This window comes from Eurosta solidaginis, chromosome 3, assembly GCF_040869045.1.
Source record: "Eurosta solidaginis isolate ZX-2024a chromosome 3, ASM4086904v1, whole genome shotgun sequence".
Taxonomy (NCBI): Eukaryota; Metazoa; Arthropoda; class Insecta; order Diptera; family Tephritidae; genus Eurosta; species Eurosta solidaginis.
In genome coordinates, this window is record NC_090321.1 from 160,922,452 (window position 1) to 160,944,349 (window position 21,898).

Consider the following 21,898-nt stretch of genomic DNA (forward strand, 5'->3'; position numbering starts at 1 on the left):
CATGTAGGTCCCGTCCGGCCAATTTGTAGGGAAAATCAAGAGGAGCACGACGCAAATTGGAAGAGAAGCTCGGCCTTAGATCTCTTCGGAGGTTATCGCGCCTTACATTTATTTTTATTTATTTATTTAATCCTTAGTTCTATAGGTGGAAGCCTTTTCGAGATATCGCCATAAAGGTGGACCAGGGGTGACTCTAGAATGTTTGTATGATATGGGTATCAAACGAAAGGTGTTACTGATCATTTTAAGAGGGAGTGGGCATTAGGTCTATGGGTGGACGCCTTTTCGAGATATCGCTATTAGGGTGGGCCAGGGGTGACTCTAGAATTTGTTTGTACGATATGGGTATCAAACGAAAGGTGTTACTGAGCATTTTAAGAGGGAGTGGGCATTAGGTGTATAGGTGGACGCCTTTTCGAGATATCTCCATTAGGGTGGGCCAGGGGTGACTCTAGAATGTTTGTACGATATGGGTATCAAACGAAAGGTGTTACTGAGCATTTTAAGAGGGAGTGGACATTAGGTCTATAGGTGGACGCCTTTTCGAGATATCGCCATTAGGGTGGGCCAGGGGTGACTCTAGAATGTTTGTACGATATGGGTATCAAACGAAAGGTGTTACTGAGCATTTTAGGAGGGAGTGGGCATTAGGTCTATAGGTGGACGCCTTTTTGATATATCGCCATTAGGGTGGGCCAGGGGTGACTCTAGAATGTTTGTACGATATGGGTAAATAACGAAAGGTGTTACTGAGCATTTTAAGAGGGAGTGGGCATTAGGTCTATAGGTGGACGCCTTTTCGAGATATCGCCATTAGGGTGGGCCAGGGGTGACTCTAGAATTTGTTTGTACGATTTGGGTATCAAACGAAAGGTGTTACTGAGCATTTTAAGAGGGAGTGGGCATTAGGTCTATAGGTGGACGCCTTTTCGAGATATCGCCATTAGGGTGGGCCAGGGGTGACTCTAGAATGTTTGTACGATATGGGTATCAAACGAAAGGTGTTACTGAGCATTTTAAGAGGGAGTGGGCATTAGGTCTATAGGTGGACGCCTTTTCGAGATATCGCCATTAGGGTGGGCCAGGGGTGACTCTAGAATGTTTGTACGATATGGGTATCAAACGAAAGGTGTTACTGAGCATTTTAAGAGGGAGTGGGCATTAGGTCTATAGGTGGACGCCTTTTTGATATATCGCCATTAGGGTGGGCCAGGGGTGACTCTAGAATGTTTGTACGATATGGGTAAATAACGAAAGGTGTTACTGAGCATTTTAAGAGGGAGTGGGCATTAGGTCTATAGGTGGACGCCTTTTCGAGATATCGCTATTAGGGTGGGCCAGGGGTGACTCTAGAAATTGTTTGTACGATATGGGTATCAAACGAAAGGTGTTACTGAGCATTTTAAGAGGGAGTGGACATTAGGTCTATAGGTGGACGCCTTTTCGAGATATCGCCATTAGGGTGGGCCAGGGGTGACTCTAGAATGTTTGTACGATATGGGTATCAAACGAAAGGTGTTACTGAGCATTTTAAGAGGGAGTGGGCATTAGGTCTATAGGTGGACGCCTTTTCGAGATATCGCCATTAGGGTGGGCCAGGGGTGACTCTAGAATGTTTGTACGATATGGGTATCAAACGAAAGGTGTTACTGAGCATTTTAGGAGGGAGTGGGCATTAGGTCTATACTCTAGAATGTTTGTACGATATTGGTATCAAACGAAGGGTGTTACTGAGCATTTTAAGAGGGAGTGGGCATTAGGTCTATAGGTGGACGCCTTTTTGATATATCGCCATTAGGGTGGGCCAGGGCTGACTCTAGAATGTTTGTACGATATGGGTAAATAACGAAAGGTGTTACTGAGCATTTTAAGAGGGAGTGGGCATTAAGTCTATAGGTGGACGCCTTTTCGAGATATCGCCATTAGGATGGGCCAGGGATGACTCTAGAATGTGTTTGTACGATATGGATATCAAATTAAAGGTATTAATGAGGGTTTTAAATGGGAGTGGCCCTTAGATGTATATGTGAAGGCGTTTTCGCGATGTCGACCAAAATGTGGACCAAGTGATCCAGAAAATCATCTGTCGGGTACTGCTAATTTATTTATATATGCAATACCACTAACAGTATTCCTGCCAAGATTCCAAACGCTGTTGATTTCGCCTTGTAGAACTTTTTCATTTTCTTCTACTTAATATGGTAGGTGTCACACCCATTTTACAAAGTTTTTTCCAGTTACATTTTGCGTCAATAAACCAATCCAATTACCATGTTTCATCCCTTTTTTCGTATTTGGTATAGAATTATGGCATTTTTTTCATTTTTCGTAATTTTCGATATCGATAAAGTGGGCGTGGTTATGGTCGGATTTCGGCCATTTTTTATACCAAGATAAAGAGAGTTCAGATAAGTACGTGGACTAAGTTTAGTAAAGATATGTATATCTGTTTTTGCTCAAGTTATTGTGTTAACGGCCGAGAGGAAGGCCAGACGGTGGACTGTGTATAAAAACTGGGCGTGGCTTCCACCGATTTCGCCCATTTTCACAGGAAACAGTTACCGTCATAGAATCTATGCCCCTACCAAATTTAAGAAGGATTGGTAAATTTTTGTTCGACTTATGGCATTAAAAGTATTCTAGACAAACTAAATGAAAATGGGCGGAGCCACGCCCATTTTGAAATTTTCTTTTATTTTTGTATTTTGTTGCATCATATCTGTTTAGTTATAAGCATATTGTACATACATATTTAAAAGTATAAGCTGCTAATTCCTTATTACTACGTTTTGTCATGTACGATCACTGATAACTTTATTTTCTTATTATCACTTGCAATTTATAATGTTCATATGGATATACATAAACTTCATAAACACATATGCTAACATTTCCTTACTATAAATCTGCACTCCCACTAAACGCTATTGTTATCAATGCATACAAACCTGTTTACCATTGATCTGTAATCATTGTTCTACATAAAACATACATACATATGTACATATGTATGTTAGCATAAAAAACCTATTGTGCACTACCGCTAAAGCAGCTGACTTTGTCAGCATATGTTTGTATATAACTAGTTAAATCTCTTGTTTTTGTTACCGTTAAATCAGGCAATATTTTTGCACCAATGAAAGTGCTCTTTATACAATAGATTCATAGAATAATGATATGATAAGCTGTATAAGGGTAAATGCTAACAGCAGTTTTTTTGCCAGTCGTCTTATGCTCAAGGTGCAAACAACATGTCAAAATAAATTTAATATTTGCATATATCGTGCGGTTTTCTTCATTGAAAAGTAACACGGGTAATAAAAAAGCTTATTATCCTAAAATTCATTGGTGACCCCGACGTGATCGCGGAATCGGTTCAAATATAAAAAGTAATTATTTTCGAACACCGTGTTAAATCGTCAAAATAAATAAAATAAAAATTTTCGTAAATGGCACCAACCAAGAAAATCGACTCAGTTGAAGCCAAGAAGAAGCTGGAGTCACTAGTCCATCAAATTAGCCAGATCAGCAACTCACTCACCTTTGATGTTCTACATGAGTTCGACGAAGCTGCAGTAGAGGTACGCATCGAACAAGTGGATCGCCTAGAGAAGAGGTTCGATGCTACTCATGCCCAAATGGAAGACAGCGAAGCTGATGACATTTTTACTACGTTTACAAACCATTATATTGAGGTAAAAACGAAGTTGACTCGACAGATGCACACATGCCGAACTACAGAAGGTCACAGCTCTACGTCGCGGGTATCTGCTGGAGATCAGCCGTCGTTCATCGTTACTCAACCTAAGCAAAAGCTGCCCATCCTGCAAATTCCCAAATTTAGCGGTAACTATGTAGATTGGCCAGATTTCTTTTCGATGTTCAACACCGTTGTGCATCAAGACACAGATTTAACAAGAATAGAAAAATTTCAGCATCTTCGTTCAAGTCTACGTGATGCAGCGTTAGACACAATTCGATCGTTGGAAATATCAGAGCAAAATTATGATAAAGCTATTGTTTTGTTAAAATCTAGGTTTGACAATAAGCGCTTAAATTTCCAAGCTCATATCAGGGACATTGTGCAGCTCAGAAAGGTAGAGGGTGATAAGGTTGCCAAACTTCGAGAAATTAGTGATACCATGAATGCTCATTTACGTGCCTTACAAACCATGGGAACAAAGGAACAGATAGCAGATTGTCTCTTGATTCAACTAGTTGCACAGAAGTTAGACATAAAACCACGATCCAAGTGGGAGGAAGAAGCACCTACAAACGAAATACCAACGTGGAATTCAATGGCCAAATTTTTGGAGCAACGTTGCCAACGCCTCGAAAATGTTGAAAACGCTTTTGCATTGCCGGATAAGCGAGTAGGAAAGAAACTGTCCTATGACAATAACAATAAAAAGGTTCTATTGACGTCAACTGTAGCTGGCTGCACCTTATGCCGCTCTAGCGAACATAGGATTTCAAGATGCCAACAATTTTTAGGTCTTTCCCCTTTAATGCGCTACAAAGAAGTGAAAAAACTACAACTTTGTCTCAATTGCCGCAGAGGAGGTCATTCTATCAAGGAGTGCAAGTCTGGTCATTGTAGACATTGCTCGTCGAAGCATCATAGTTTGCTTCATCAAGGTACTACTTCATTTGAGAATTCGTCTCAAGTACCTAAGCCACTATCACCTGCACATATGACAACTACACCGACCGCTCCTGTTAATTCACATTTTTCATCTCCATCTTTCGTTCCTCCATCTTCAACACTTGTTAGTTCAACAGAATCTGGTGTTGCTGACAGAGATTTCGTTCTCTTAGCTACCGCTGTAATATACCTAAAGGGTAAAACTGGCTCTCTAATTCCTTGCCGAGCTCTATTAGATTCTGCGTCACAGCTCAATTTCATAACCAATCGGCTAGTTAATCAATTGCAAATCAAGAAAATTAAATCATCGCAGTTCATTTCTGGTATTGGCCAAAATGATTTCGTCGCTAATCATATAGTTGATTCAGACCTGCATTCTCGTATTACTGATTACGCAGCCAAATTGACAGCAGTCGTCACATCTACTATAACAGATGTACAACCAAGTCGTTCATTGAAAGATGTTGATTGGAACATACCTTCTAATATATGCCTTGCCGACCCGCTATTTTTTGAACTTCAACGGATTGATATGCTTATTGGGGCTAGTTTATTTTTCGACCTACGTTGCGTTGGTCAGATAAAGCTAGCTGAAAATTTACCAGTTTTACAAAAAACCAAATTAGGCTGGATTGCGTCAGGCGCAACCACATGCAACGCTTCCAAACTATCGTGTTTGGCAGCCATCGATATGGCTCTCGAAAATGATATATATATTGAGTTAAATAAACTAGTCGAAGGCTTTTGGACTATAGAGAATTGCAATGCCTCTTTACCGAAGAATACAGCAGAGGAAGATTTATGTGAAGAGCATTTTATAAAAAATTACAGGCGTTTGGAAACTGGCGAGTTTTCTGTTCGCTTACCAACAAAATCGCCTTCATGCGAATTAGGAGAGTCGTACGAGCAAGCAGTAAATCGCTTTAAAGCCCTAGAGCGAAAGTTGCAGCGTAATGCTGACCTTAAACAACAATACTCTTCGTTTATTAAGGAGTATCTCGATTTGAATCACATGTCTGTCGTTGACGGCATACCAAACAAAATTCCCATATACTTTCTACCGCATCACTGTGTGCTAAAAGCTGATAGCACAACAACCAAACTACGTGTGGTGTTTGATGGTTCTGCGCCGACCAGTAATGGGCATTCGCTGAATTCCATTCTTATTAAAGGTCCTACCATTCAACCCCAGCTTTTTGATACGTTGCTCAGGTTCCGAAGTTTTAAAATTGCTCTTACCGCCGACATTTGTAAGATGTATCGCTGCGTACGAATCTCGCATCCTGACAACTTTCTTCAATGTATAATATGGAGGGGTAACCCTAATGAAAATGTTCGTATTTTTAAATTAGACACTGTCACATATGGAACAAAACCACCTTCTTTTCTAGCTATTCGTTCAATGCAGCAGCTTTCTCTCGACGAAGCTCACATTTATCCAGTCGGAGCTCAGACAGTACAAAATGGGTTTTATGTAGACGATATGATATCCGGCGCTGACTCCATTGATGATGCCAAAATAATGTTAAGTCAGACAAAAGGGTTACTTTCTCTTGGGAACTTCCACTTATGAAAATTTTGCTCAAATGACATTACCGTTTTGGATGATATTGCTGCAAATGATAGGCAGGAATTCCGAACATTCGATGATGGTACGAGTATAACAAAAACACTTGGATTGGTATGGGACCCAAGCATGGACGTCTTCATATTCTCATTTTCACCCTTTGCCCCACCTAACAAGGTAACTAAACGTACAATACTTTCAGCTGTAGCTAGACTTTACGACCCACTTGGCTTGATTGGGCCCGTAGTGGCCAAAGCAAAGATATTCCTGCAGTGTTTGTGGAAAGAGAAGCTACATTGGGACGAAAGTCCATCTCAGGCAATAGAAACGGAATGGTTAGAAATGTGCAAGCAATACAAATTAATTACTCGTTTTAGCTTTGACCGGTACTTGCTTATACCCGGATCTTACATACAAATACATGGATTTTGTGATGCGAGTGCTGCTGCTTATGGCGCTTGCATATATATACGTGCTGAAAGGGATGGAAATGTACAAACCAATCTTCTCTGTTCCAAATCTCGTGTAGCTCCTCTTAAAACGCTCACGATACCGAAGCTTGAGCTTTGCGGAGCATCCCTTTTAGCCGAATTGATTGCAAAGGTAGCCGATTCAATTCACTTCAAAGCAAAGGGAATATATTGCTGGTCGGATTCTACAATAGTGCTATCATGGCTGCGAAGTGAACCAGCTAACTTCAATGTCTTCGTCGCAAATCGTATTAACACGATCCAAACCCTAACGAAAGGTATGATTTGGAGCTATGTTCCAACCGCTTCCAACTCAGCCGACATTCTGTCAAGAGGGGCCAGCCCGAAAGAGCTTTTAAACATGCCCTTATGGAAGCACGGACCGTCGTATCTTAGCAGTGATCTACGAGACTGGCCGGAATCTCTTTTACCTTCAAAGGACTTACCAGAATGTCGCAAACGAGCGTTCGCATTTACTACTACGTCTGATATTTCTTTCAATTCCAAATTTGTTAACTCGTTTGATAGATTGCAGAGAGTATATGCATACATTTATCGTTTTTCTAAATTAGCTAAAAGTAGAACATCTGGACCACTCAGTACAAAGGAATTACAAGAAGGCACTTTCCTACTAATTCGAATGATTCAGAGAGTGCATCTTCGTGAAGAATACAAAGCCATCGAAATTGGACAAACGATCAAAACTTCGTCTGAAATTCGTTCACTGAACCCCTTCCTTGACGAGCGTGGACTGCTTCGTGTTGGCGGAAGACTTCAGCATTCAAGTATGGACTTTTCAGCAAAGCACCCAATTATATTGCCGAAACGGCACCCTGTGACTGATTCAATCATCAGCAGTTTTCATAACAAACTTTTACATGCTGGACCACAATCTCTAGTAGCATCCATTCGTCTTCAGTACTGGCCAATTGGCGGTCGTAAAACCGTAAGTCGAGTTATTAACCAGTGTGTTCGGTGCTTTCATGTCAAGCCAAAATCTATGCAACACTTAATGGGAAACCTGCAGGCAGCAAGGGTTGAGTGCAATCGTGCATTCCTAACGACCGGATTCGACTTTTGCGGTCCGTTTTTCTACAAATCCGACGTACGAAATCGAGCTCCAATCAAGTGTTATATCTGCATATTTATTTGCTTCGCAACTAAGGCTATACATATGGAGCTGGTCAAAGATTTAGCAACCTCGTCATTCATCGCGGCCTTAAAGAGATTCATTGGTACTCGCGGCAAGCCGCAAGTCATAACGCATAGTCGGACAACGCCACTAACTTTGATGGAGCCAAAAATGAGCTATCTGAACTAAAAAACTTATTCTTTGATCAAGGGAATGTGAAAGTAATACATGAGCAGTGTGCTAGCGACGGAATTGAATGGAGGTTCATACCCCCACGCTCTCCGCACTTTGGCGGCTTATGGGAAGCCGGAGTAAAAATGGCCAAATATCATTTTTATCGCGTAGTTGGTCTTTCCCTATTAAATTTTGATGAGCTTCGCACACTTGCGTGCCAGATTTGTGCAATTATAAATTCACGTCCTCTATGTCCCATTTCAGAGAACCCTGATGACATTGAGGTGCTTACCCCTGGGCACTTTCTTATTGGCGCATCTTTCACATCAGTGGTAGAACCTGACCTTACCGCAGTAAGCATAAATCGACTTAGTAGATGGCAGCGTGTATGCTACATACAACAACAGTTTTGGAAAAAATGGCATACCGAATATCTGACTCTTCTTCAGCAACGCCAAAAGTGGAATTCATCAGCAATAAATCTAAAACCTGGAGACTTAGTTTTGATGAAGGACGAAAACCAACCGCCGCTTAAATGGCCACTGGCCAGGGTCATCGAAACTATTAGTGGGAAGGACCAGGTGGTTCGGGTTGCCACTCTGAAGACTGCAAGTGGGATCTACAAACGGTCGGTGACAAAATTGTGCCTACTTCCAATTGACGATAATGTATTGAAAGCCTAAGCCTTTCAACGGGCGGAGTATGTTTAGTTATAAGCATATTGTACATACATATTTAAAAGTATAAGCTGCTAATTCGTTATTCTACGTTTTGTCATGTACGATCACTTTATTTTCTTATTATCACTTGCAATTTATAATGTTCATATGGATATACATAAACTTCATAAACACATATGCTAACATTTCCTTACTTTAAATCTGCACTCCCACTAAACGCTATTGTTATCAATGCATACAAACCTGTTTACCATTGATCTGTAATCATTGTTCTACATAAAACATACATACATATGTACATATGTATGTTAGCATAAAAAACCTATTGTGCACTACCGCTAAAGCAGCTGACTTTGTCAGCATATGTTTGTATATAACTAGTTAAATCTCTTGTTTTTGTTACCGTTAAATCAGGCAATATTTCTGCACCAATGAAAGTGCTCTTTATACAATAGATTCATAGAATAATGATATGATAAGCTGTATAAGGGTAAATGCTAACAGCAGTTTTTTTGCCAGTCGTCTTATGCTCAAGGTACAAACAACATATCAAAATAAATTTAATATTTGCATATATCGTGCGGTTTTCTTCATTGAAAAGTAACACGGGTAATAAAAAAGCTTATTATCCTAAAATTCAATATCATTACTGGAGTTGAATTTTGACTTAATTTACTTATATACAGTAAAGATATTAAATTTTTTGTTAAAATTTGAATTAAAAAAATTTTTTTTTTAAAAAGTGGGCGTGTTCTTCATCCAATTTTGCTAATTTTTATTTAGCACATATATAGTAATAGTAGTAACGTTCCTGCCAAATTTCATCATGATATCTTCCACGACTGCCAAATTACAGCTTGCAAAACTTTTAAATTACCTTCTTGTAAAAGTGGGCGGTGCCACGCCCATTGTCCAAAATCTTACTAATTTTCTATTCTGCATCATAACGTCAACCCATCTACCAAGTTTCATCGCTTTATCCGCCTTTGGAAATGAATTATCGCATTTTTTCAGTTTTTCGAAGTTTTCGATATCGAAAAAATGGGCGTGGTTATAGTCCGATATCGTTAATTTTAAATAGCGATCTGAGATGAGTGCCCAGGAATCTACATACCAAATTTCATCAAGATACCTCAAAATTTACTCAAGTTATCGTGTTAACGGACAGACGGACGGACGGACGGACGGCCATGGCTCAATCAAATTTTTTTTCGATACTGATGATTTTGATATATGGAAGTCTATATCTATCTCGATTCCTTTATACCTGTACAACCAACCGTTATCCAATCAAAGTTAATATACTCTGTGAGCTCTGCTCAACTGCGTATAAAAATACACATACGCCTTGAGTGACTTAAAAAACATAACAAACGCAAAGGTAACGTAGATTAAAAAAGCAAAGTAAAAAACCCATAATATTAAAAAAAAAACCTCATTGTTTTTAAAAATTACTCATACATATGTACCTCGTGCATACTTAAAAATGAAAAAATAAGGTAACTTAGATTGAGAACTGAGTGACAAAGTGGAAGTAGTACATCTTTTGAAAAAAGAAACATACACAATTATTGGCTGACTCAAAATATTCAGACTACTATTACAAAATGAATCTAAGATCTTATAAAGCGCAGATTGCGACCGAAGTCGACATATTAAAACACCTATTTTAATATAAACGTTTCTTGAAAATTATTGAAAAAAATGGATTTGGCATGAAGTGCACCACAAGTATTCCACAAAACAGCAATGACATTTTTTCAGGAAATTGTTATAACTACGTATATATCATATTATAGATAATTGAAAACTTAATTGTCATTAAAAAAATTTTTTTGAGTTTCTAATTTTTTCGGCATGTTGTATTTTTTTCGGCCTTTTTTATTTCGACATTTTGCGTTTAGGCAAAAAAAATTACAACTTATAAAAAATATTAAAATTCGACATTTTTTTTTTTCGATATTTTTTTTTCGACTTATCGTACGGATCCCGAAGCCTTGATGAAAACCCATACTTCGAAAGTAGTTGAGCCTCCAGTTAACAAGAAAATAATTGAATGTAAATGGGTCTTACGTACTAAGTATAAAAATGACGGTAGTATAGAAAGACGCAAGGCTAGGCTTGTTGCAAAAGTTTTCACTCAAATACCTGGAATTGCTTTTGATGAAACATTTTCACCTGTTGCCAGATTGGATCTATCCATTTATTGATAACTCTTGCGGCTGAATATGGCCTGATTTTACATCAGCTAGACTTTATAACTGCATATTTTAACATCGAGGAAGAAATTCATATGAGAATAACGTAAGAATTCGATCAAATTTTAAACAAGGACGAATTGAAAAAAGACCACGGAAATAAGGTGTATTTGGTTTAGAAAGCACTTTATGCTTCGTAGCAGTCTGGTAGACAGTGGTACAAAAAAGTAGATGAAAAATCTAAATTAATGAAATTCCGGCCATTGCAATCAGATCCATGTGTGTTCCTGAAGAAAACAGGAAAAAATATTGTATTTGTGACAGCTTACGTCGATGTCTGGTATCTCGATTCCTTACATCACTAAAGCATATACTTAAACAAATAATTTAATGTGATTAATACACACACGTGTACGTCCATAAATATCTACTTACAAAAGATGTAAGCTTTTGGGTCACACAAATTTCACTTGATTAAATTAATTCATAATTTCATAATCGCTTAACATGAAAGAGGCATTAGCATACTTAAATATGTATCTACATATGTAGGTAAGGTAGTCCCCGAAATGATCAATACACTACTACGATGCAAGCACAAAAATATGATAAAAAATTTAAAAATATTACAAAGTGTAGAAAGGTAAAAAGAATATTAAACGTCCGACATCAACGCATCTGAGTATTTGTGTTTTTATGTACATATGTCAGCATGCATCTGATCACAACTATGCCATAAATTCGGAATGTGTGCCTGCATACATTTGGTTGTTCATTAACGAATTTTACACATACTAACCCATATACTAGTTACACACATGAGAAAAAAGCATATATGAGCCGTTTATTTTGAAAGTGGCATAAGTCATTTCATGTCGTTTAGGTTCAGTGGTAATTTGTTTGTATCTCTCCTTGCCTCCAGTTTTTTAGAGTCCAATATCCAAAAGATGCTATTCTTATTATTATTTTATAATTGTAGAACCATATATATATATGCATTCGTTAAAAAATAACAATGCATTTAAGACCATGAATTGGGAATGACTTATGCCACTTTCAAAATAAACGGCTCATATATACATGAGTAGCACGTGAAAAGTCGAACATATTGATCAAGGCATCGTTCAGCAAGTTCGATAAGAGGTTGAGCGTGCGCATACCACCAGCTTGGTCAAGCGTCTGGACTCCAGCGGGAAGTTGCCATGATTTGCTGCATATCTGACAAGCAGATTGACCTCACTTGTAGAGTGCACACGTGCCTTGCACACAGAGTATATTAACTTCGGTAACATAACGGTTGATCATGACGGCATAAACGAATCGAAGTAAATATATACTTCCATATATCAAAATGCTTAAGATGAAAAAGAAATTGATTTAGCCATGTCCGTCCATCCTTCCGTACGTCTGTCTGTGATCACGATAACTTGGGTAAAAAACCTGATTATTTAGTAAATAATACATCTAGAATGTTAAAATTTATTGTGTGGACTGATATTGGGACACTTGATAAAAAATTTTTGAAAATGGGCGTGGCACCGCACACATGTGATAAAATCAATTTAACAAATATTACTAATCATAAATAAAAAAACCGTTAAACGGATCATAACAAACTTCGACAGAAAGGTTGCCCTTACTATAAGGAAGATTTGTAAAAGGGAGGTTTTCTAAGCGGGGCAAGTACTCAGAGAGTATTTCTGTCATGAAAAGCTTTTCAGTGAAAACTCATCTGCCTTGCAGTTGCCGTTCGGTACATACAAGTATATTTTAGGATGCAATAGTAAATCGTAAGCGCTTATCTAGGCGTATAGATTACTTGCAACATATAGGGCGAATAGTATATGAGCGTTGATTTAAACATATTCTCAGGTAAGTATATACACATGTGCATAATTTGCTACACTCATTATATAAATACAAATACTCATCCCCAAGAATTTTGTTTGCGTGTGGCGAATAAAAATCTGACTTCAAAGTACAATGACAAAGTTAATAGTACGAGCATTCCATGGATAATCGTTAATTTTCGCCCATTTTCTAATTACTTTCCTTATTCATTTTCAATGCCAATATATTTTAAATATATCACACCCCAACTTACTAGGGAGGAAGAATTTTAGTTAGTATCAGCTTGAGAAAAAACCAGTTAAAAAAAAGGTATAGAAAAAAAAGAAAAAATCGTTAGCTTAATGTGAAAATGTGCTAAGTCACTTTTTTTGAAAAATTGTATTTTAATGCAGTTTTAAAACTAAATTCAAAATACATCGATCACAAAAAAAAAATATTTCAATTTTTCATTTTTACGTGCTGTGGACAATGATGTAAAAATGTGCTAAGTCGTCAGCTGTTAAAAAAAATGTGCTAAGTCAACCTGTCAATAATATCAAACTGAATTACTAGTCATTTCTTTGTGCGCGCATTTTATTTATTTATTTAATTCATTCAGTCTAAAAGTACATGCTTTGTTGTTATTGTTGTATTAACGATAAAGACACTCCCCGAAGCCTTTGGGGAGTGTTACCGATGTTGATGGTCCTTGCCGGATATAGATTCGGTACGTTCCGGTAACAAAGCACTATTAAGGTACTACTAGTTCGACCATCTCGGGAACGATTTATATGACCACATTAAACCTTCTAGGCCATCCCGCCCTCCCCACCGCCTAGTTCCATGAGGAACTTGGGGTCGCCAGAGCCTCGGCTGTCAATGAAACAGGATTCGCCACGGTTAGGTGAGTTGACAATTGGGTTGGAGAAGCTATATATTGTGCTGGCAGCCCCTTGAAATTGGACCCAATTGAGACATGCCTTTGGTGTATGATAAATGCCTTGCGCTGACTATAATCTACTTCAATTCTTACATGTCGATAACTACATGCTTGCTTACAGACTAGTTAAAAATAGAAAACAATTCAATCTTAAACTTATATAAGCTGTTATTAAAATTAATAACACTACTGAATCGATTTGTTAGATGTATAGTCCTAGTTATAGGTTTATTCATAGCATAATTCGTTTTATGAGTTATTTCGATAAATATCTATTTTGCCGAATATCACGCAGTGGAATATATGGAATGAACAAAGTAGATAAATCAGAGCAATTTATGCTCAAGTTTATTACATTATAGGCAAGCATGAGTGAGATAAAAGTTCTTCTGTCATGCAAAGCCTGAAGACCAAGCAATTTGTGACTGCTGGTATATGATGGGAGCCCGCCTGGCCAGTGAAGCATACGTAAAGCAATTTTTGTAAAAATTTTTTGAACTCTCTCAATTTTGTAGGAATTAGATTCATAGAAAGGATTCCATATTATTGAGCAATATTCAAGACGACTTCTGTCCCAGGATATATAAAGTACCTTCAACGTCATACGGCCCTTAAAGTCACTGGTGTTACGTCTACTGAACCCAACCATTGCAACAAATTTTGAAACAACGAAATCAATGTGACTAGAAAAAGAGAGTTTGGAGTCTAAAATTACAACCAAGTCTTTACTCTACTGACAACGATTAAGAGATTTAGCATTTAGTTTGTAGATAAAATATGTGGCAGTTGTCCTTATGGAATAAGACACAAAACACAGCATTTGTTTGAATTTAAAAATAAGTTATTGTCTGCGTACCATCCGGCAAACGAGTCCAGATCAGAAGCGTTAGAAATAAAATAAATAAATAAATGTAAGGCGCGATAACCTCCGAAGAGATTTTAGGCCGAGCTTCTCTTCCAATCTACGTCGTGTTCCTTTTTCTTATTTTTTCCTACAAATTGGCGGGACGGAACCTACTTGTTTTATGCCGACTCCGAACGGCGTCTGCGAGGCAGATGAGTTTTCACTGAGAGCTTTTCATGTCAGAAATACACTCGGAGTGCTTGCCAAACACTACCGAGGGGCGACCCCGGTTAAAAAAATTGTCTTCTAATTGAAAAACCTTATTTCTAAAATGTTGATGTTGCTTTGCCCGGGGTGTGAACTCAGGGCATTCGGTGTGGTACCACCAGAGATATGTCCCCCTTCTAAGAAGAAAGAGACTTCTTGTACGTCTCGCGTCCCATTGAGGCCACACGAGCTTAGTGTGGTAACAGTATACGAGATTGCTCCATCTCATACCCGCTTCCCTAAGGAAAATTCCTTTCAAAATGAGCTTACAGGTAGCGAGTGGCATGCTCAATCCCTTCCAGGACGACGAAAGCGAAACGGATGTGCCCCACTTGCAAGTTCGTCAGCCATCTCAATGCCCGGTATTTCCGAGTGTCCAGGCATCTATACCAGACTGAGGGAAGTTTGCTCAGCGATCTCGTTAAGAAATTTGCGGCCCTTCTCCACTGTCCTGGACTTACATGTGACCGATCCAAGCGCTTTTAGTGCAGCCTGTCTGTCAGAGTAAATACAAATTTTATTATAGCCGTGAACAGCATTCCTCAGGTGATCAACGGCCTCATTTATAGCAGCCACCTCCGCCTGGAAGACGCTGCAATGATCTGGTAGGCTGAAGGATAGATTCCACCTTAGTTGAGGTGCAAATACCTTGCTGTCCTCCTTTTCGGAGCCGTCAGTATAAATCTGCAGCCTATCGCGCAGGTCCGGCGGCTTCTTCGACCAATAATCCCTATCCGGGATAACAACCTCGTACCTCATATCGAAAAAATGCAGTCGGAGCGCAATACGCGCAAACATTTAAGTTACTCATACTCGTACAGTGTGGCACATAAGCTATGATAAAACATGTCAACGTCTCCTGATTTCACTGAAATTTTATATTAACCCCCTTACCTAGGAAGTGGGGCACATAAAAATTTCATTGACGACCACTTTTGCTTCTTATTCTATGTAAAAAGGTAACATATATCTCCAATTTATTTCGTCGTTTTTGTCGAAAATTGTCAAAAACAGATTTCTCATTTCAACTATTTTCGTAAAATAAGAAAATATTTCGACGGATGTCCGCCAATAAAGCAAGCGGCCGTGTGGGAAAAGGAAAAATTTATTATTTCATTAAAAGAAAATGTGGCTCCACTAAGCTTCTATGTGAAATTAGTTTAATAAGCATTAAACAAATACATATACATATATGTATGTATATCCATACAAACATTCATTTTGACAATAACTGCTCATGCACCTACAAACTATAAATATAAGACAAACGACAACAACAAATCCGAAAATGACACTGGTGATAGCGCAACGCCGAAACCGGTTTGTCTCCAATCCAAATTTGACAAGGGATGACGGAAGATCGTTCCAATATACATCAATTATCCACCCTATCGGAAAATAAGCAAAACAAAACGAACCATTAAAATAGAAAAATGTTCCTAGATAGTCTCTTGCAATTTTTTTTTTCGACCAAGTGTGGTTGCGTATTGGGAGCATCACTCTACTAAGATTTTAAGTCAAACCGGAATCCAATTTGCTGCCAAAAAAACCAATTTTCTTAACCTTTTTTCTGATAAAATTGGAAAACAGCGACATTTCCAATAATCGATGAGTGAAAAACTAGTTGGTGATGTGGGTCAGGGATATTTTATACCGGATCTGACCGGCATTTGCAAGGCAATTCAATTTTCGGTGGAAAACTTTTCAAGCCAGGAATAAACAGAGCAAACTCCATTAGATTAAGATCCGCTGTGCGTTGTTTACTCTGCTATTAAATACAAAAAATGCATTACTGAAAACATACAGCACAATTAAATATCATAAAACTCTTATGTTATATTTCACTATAAATCCACGCAAATATACAATGTACTTCTACAGAGTATATTTAAAATTAATATTTCCATGTAATTATTAAATATTTCTTTTATCTTGCAGCATCAATTTACTCAAACGTCAAAGAGCAGCCAAATCGAAAACAAATTTGTAAATATGAAGTAGTATGAGTTGAACTCAGATGTCCATTAGGAAATAAAACTTGGAATAACTGTGCATACGTAGCACGTTTCTATTACCTTTGAACTCTACCCTTTCGTTTCCTTCAAGTGATTACGCAACAATATGCCATATTTTCCAAATAACAATAAAAGTCAACATGTCAAAATGACAAGCAGCAATACGTCTTTGGACAACACATCTGATCAAGATTATAGCGAATTTTTAAATGAATATCAGACCAACTCCCCAAATAATGAACCAGAGACACAGTACGAAGGTATATATGAAAATACCCCCCTACTATTTATTTTGTACTCATAATTAAAAATTATATATTCCAAAGAGGGTGAGTTGGAAGCTGAATGGCTGATTTCTGCTGGTTTTCCACAACTTACAAAACAATTTCAACAGGTAAGTTGATTAGAACATACTTCTGGGCCCACTTGCAGAATGACAAGTTTTATTTTTAACTCCGAGTTAACTGCTTCATCAGGAGTTAAATTTCTAAATTATTAGCAAAATTTTAAAATTAACTCTGAGTAAAAAGGTAACTTTCCATTTTGCAACTGAGCCTTAAAGCATAACTCCACCTAGAGCTTTAACTGTGAAAATTTTCCATGTTCATATGTTCTACATACCAAAAAAATATGTAAATATTCTATACATTTTTTAATTTACTCACATTTGGCCATAAAAATCTTAGTTTGAATATCTTGAAAAATATTCTGTCATATATGAATTTCAAATCTGCTCCTACCTTAAACATTTTCGTATCAAAGTATTACATGACATAAATTGTAGATTGAAATCTAAGCGGAGATATGCTATTCGACCTAGTTTACATATAACGAGATTAACTTCCTTTTCCTACATAAACTCCCAATCGGTAATTAAATAAATAAATTTCCCTTAAACGTTTTTTGTTTCGATAATAGGACATTATGAACAAATATTAGAGATATCGATTTTTTTCCTAACCCTAGAACGGTTTCTAGGGTGTGATCTCTATATGAAAGCATGAAATAAAAGAAAAACATGAAGCTTTGACAGCCTAGTTCCTGGAGATGGGACACATGTGAACGGCTAGATTAACTATTGTAGATGTATTGTAGACTAGTTGCTAGTTGTCTTAGTTTTTTTTTTTTCATTATGGGTTTATTATGCTTTTATTTGAGTGAACTGCAAGCAATCTACCTTATTTATCTCTCATCTCAAGTTGATGATAATAATTAATTATATTTACTTTTTGTTTAAAAAAAAAAAAATTTATTTTATTTTTCGGTAATACTACGAAGATTCTATTCTTCAAATTGTATGACGTTCGTTAATGAAAAAGCAAAATTACAGCCGAGTGTTGCTCGATGTCTTGGCAGGCGTCTTCAATATTCGAAGCCGCTTTGAATTCGATTATTAATTCAGAGGCCGATAACAGCATAAAACATAATGCAAAAAGTTTCGATAGGTGGCGCACGAATTGCGATATTAAGAAAAATCGGACGGAACGGGGGAATCCTGCGATCAATTTTCAAGACTCTTCCCATTGAGCTACAATCTTTGAACTTTATCCACATACTCACTTGTAGCAATGCAAGCTTGGCATATATGAACAATTTTCAAGTAGCTTAAAAACTACTTAATGTAGCTTAACGTATTTTTCTGATATGTACTATATTATATACATAAAAGTATTGCATGCATTCTAAATTAATAAAAGTAAGTTTTTCACCTTGTAATAAATAAGCCGCTACTCTTTTCCACCTAGAACTAAAAAGGAGAAAATAAAAAATTTTAAGCATTTCCCTTATATAAATGGACAAAATCAGCGAAAAATGTATCCTGATATATAGACATATTCTTGCTGAACTTTGATTTTAAAATTTTGACATAGAAATTGTAAAAATATATATGAGAAATAAAAATATAAAGGTGGAGCGGAATTAATTCATTATATATTGATAAATTGACTCCTTTTCTGCCGAATTTCCATTCCAAGTAATGTGTGCTCCTATTTTATATTTTTATTTCTCATAAATATTTTTACAATTTCTGTGTCAAAATTTTAAAATCAAAGTTGAGCAAGAATATGTCTTTATATAAGGATACATTTTTCGCTGATTTTGTCCATTTATATAAAGGAAATGCTTAACATTTTTTACTTTCTTTTTATTTTTTGATTGCCTTTAAAGTAAAAGAGGAAATAGCTGTTATCCATTTTAACTATATTTTTAAAACAGCGTAATATTTTTTTCAAGTAACAGAATGGTGATGACATGAAGTTTCTGGGTGAAATTGGTATTACACTTTATTCAAAATAGCAACTGATTTTTAAAGTAACTATCGTGCTCTCATCCTGCGTCACTTTCTATCACCCGCTGAAGATAGCCGACCGTATGCGCCAAAAGATATCACACTTATTTTGTACACAATGGGATAAAGTAACGAATGACACAAAAATATTATATAATTTTCAACATTTTTAAAAAAGGAGCAAAAATTTGACTTAGAATTTGTAGGAAAAGATATAATGACTAATAAGCGCATGTATGGTTATATGTAATATCTACGAATAATCGACAAACCCAAAGAGTAGATAGATGGCTGTTTTCCATTTGAACTGTTTTTTTTTTTATATAAAATCCAAGTATTTCTTAAATGCAGCTCCATATGTTGGTTGTTGAATAAAGTGGCTCTGTGTGAAAGCCATATTATAAATGCTTAATTAAAAAGCTTAAGTCTTAATGAAACTGGGTAATATAATTGTGAAATTTATCAGTCAGCAACATTTGTCTACACCACTGCTTTAATTTTTCCATTTTTTATTATCGCACGGTGATTTTAGGGTTATGAATTACGTGCTTCGGACCTTGAACCAATACTTGCAACACTCTCCACACCTTACGCAGAAGCAATTAAACAGCGAGTTCGGACATTAAATCACACCGTTCGTGGTCGCACGAAAAATCGACAAAAACGTAAACCGGACATTAGAGATGTGTTCCGAGATTTTGATGTAAGTAGATCGTATTATATATCTTAGTCTTAAATCGTAATGAGTAATGAACCGCCTTTATTATTTGCAGGAATCGAGTACGGGAACACGATCACGCAGCGCAACCCCTGACTCGCTTGACTCAAATCATGGCGATGAAGTTTGGGGCAACGCATCCATGTAAGTATTTCAATATAATACGGATGCTCTTGTACGTATGTAAGTGCACATATATGCTTAAAATGTCGAGTCGCACTAAATGAAGTGATTTTTTGTTAAACAAGTATACGTACCTAAGTTCGTGTATACTTACCCTAGAGCTTTTGTAGCACAGTTGATTTACGGCTGAATTCTGTATTTCAATCTCACCTCCAGTCTCTAAACTTGAGTTCATTCATTTGAGATAAGTTTACTCATTAAGCGAAAGTCACAAAATAACTCACTTGATAAGTCGTATTTCTGTTTGAAAAACACAGATTCGGATCTCAGTGGCGCACATTGGAATCGATGTACAATATTTTTTTGGTTTGTATTTTTGTGCTAATTGTAAGTTGTAAGGTTTTAGGTATGACATAATAATTTTCATACTTTGCTGTAGTTTTATAAGACTAGAAACGCGAGACAGTTTACAGAATATCAAACTGTTTCAAAACTGGTTTCCACCCCAAAATGTCTCTAATTTAAATTTTTTTACGCCAAGTAGAGATGTGCTTCCCCACTTTTATTAGAAAAGTTCCTTTTTATATAGAAAATGGGTGTAGCTAGTTTTTTCAAGATAGGTCAGTTATGCCTCCCGAAAATCAGAAGAATGATCCCGATCATTTTGGGATATGGACGTCTATATTTATCTTGAATAGTTTATGCCGTTACAAGCTACGGTTATGCGGGGCAAAACTAATGTAATCTGTGAGCTTCGCCCAGCTGAGCATAAAGAGTAAGGGATTTTGCATTAATTTCTTAGTTCAAATATATCTGCCGAATCCGTAAATTTCAAAAAGTAAGTATGTATTTGACTGAATTCTTCCTTTTTCAAAAGACTCGCTTGTATCTTGGGGAACGATTACAGTTTTTCCTATACATACGTACATTAGGGCGGGTCGATTTAAAAATCGCGCATTGCTCTGTGAAAATCATATTCTAGGGATCAAAATAAGAAACTTTGCCGAAGGAACCATACCTCTAAAACGAATTCTGATCTCCCCCCCCCCCCCCCCCCCCCTTTGGGTCGAACTTTTGGGTAGGGGCAATTTCAATTCTACCTGCTGTGTCTTGTGGTGGCTTAAAAAAAACAACACAAGTAATTTTACGACATGCAAATGCATCACAGTGATGCCTTGGTTTTAAAAGGGGGTTGTAAAAACGCTAATTTCTAATAATTTTTTTTTATTTCTTTTCTATTACTAAGTTAAATTCATTTTTTCATTTACATAAGTTCTGACTAAATAAATTTCTAAAGAGAAAAATAAACTCCAAAAAGAAAAAAACATAGGCATTTCAAAGCGGGATTTTTCAAAATTGGCCCCTACGACCCAAAGGGGGGGACATCAGAATTCGTTTTAGAGGTATGGTTCCTTCGGCAAAGTTTCTTATTTTGATCCTTAGAATATGATTTTCACAGAGCAATGGGCGATTTTTTGCCTCCCCACAAATCGACCCGGCCTAATGTACATATAAATAAAATAAATAAATGCAAGGCGCGATAACCTCCGAAGAGATTTAAGGCCGAACTTCTCTTCCAATTTACGTTGTGCTCCTTTTAATTTTTCCTACATGTTTTATGCCGACTCCGAACGGCATCTGCGAGGCAGATAAGTTTTCATGGCAGAAATACACTCGGAGTGCTTTCCAAACATTGCCGAGGGGCGACCCCGCTTAGAAAAATTTTCTTCTAATTGAAAAACCTTATTTCTAAAATTTTGATGTTGCTTTGCCCGGGGTGGGAACCCAGGGAATTCGGTGTGGTAGGCGGAGCACGCTACCATCACACCACGGTGGCTGCATATGTACTAACCTGGGTCGATTTGTATGGACGAAAGTTAACCGATATCGCGCCATCGATTTTTCGATAGGATTTGGGCTCAGGAAAAAAAGTTCCACTACGCATACCCAAAAAAATAATTTTCGAGCCTGCAAAAAAAAATTACGAAAGGGTAAATTTTTCGAC

At 37.2% G+C, this 21,898-nt stretch overlaps 1 protein-coding gene across 6 annotated transcripts in view; it reads left to right on the top strand.

Moving 5' to 3' along the window:
• Positions 1-21,898, top strand: part of conu (Rho GTPase-activating protein conundrum) — a 203,495-nt gene that overhangs the window by 173,317 nt on the left and 8,280 nt on the right. For all 6 annotated transcript variants that reach the window (XM_067773543.1, XM_067773545.1, XM_067773548.1 and 3 more), the window contains 4 exons: positions 16,686-17,022; positions 17,089-17,156; positions 19,585-19,755; positions 19,826-19,914. In XM_067773543.1, the coding sequence (XP_067629644.1) occupies positions 16,869-17,022; positions 17,089-17,156; positions 19,585-19,755; positions 19,826-19,914 (482 nt within the window). In that variant the 5' untranslated portion in view covers positions 16,686-16,868. The remainder of the gene's footprint in view (positions 1-16,685; positions 17,023-17,088; positions 17,157-19,584; positions 19,756-19,825; positions 19,915-21,898) is intronic.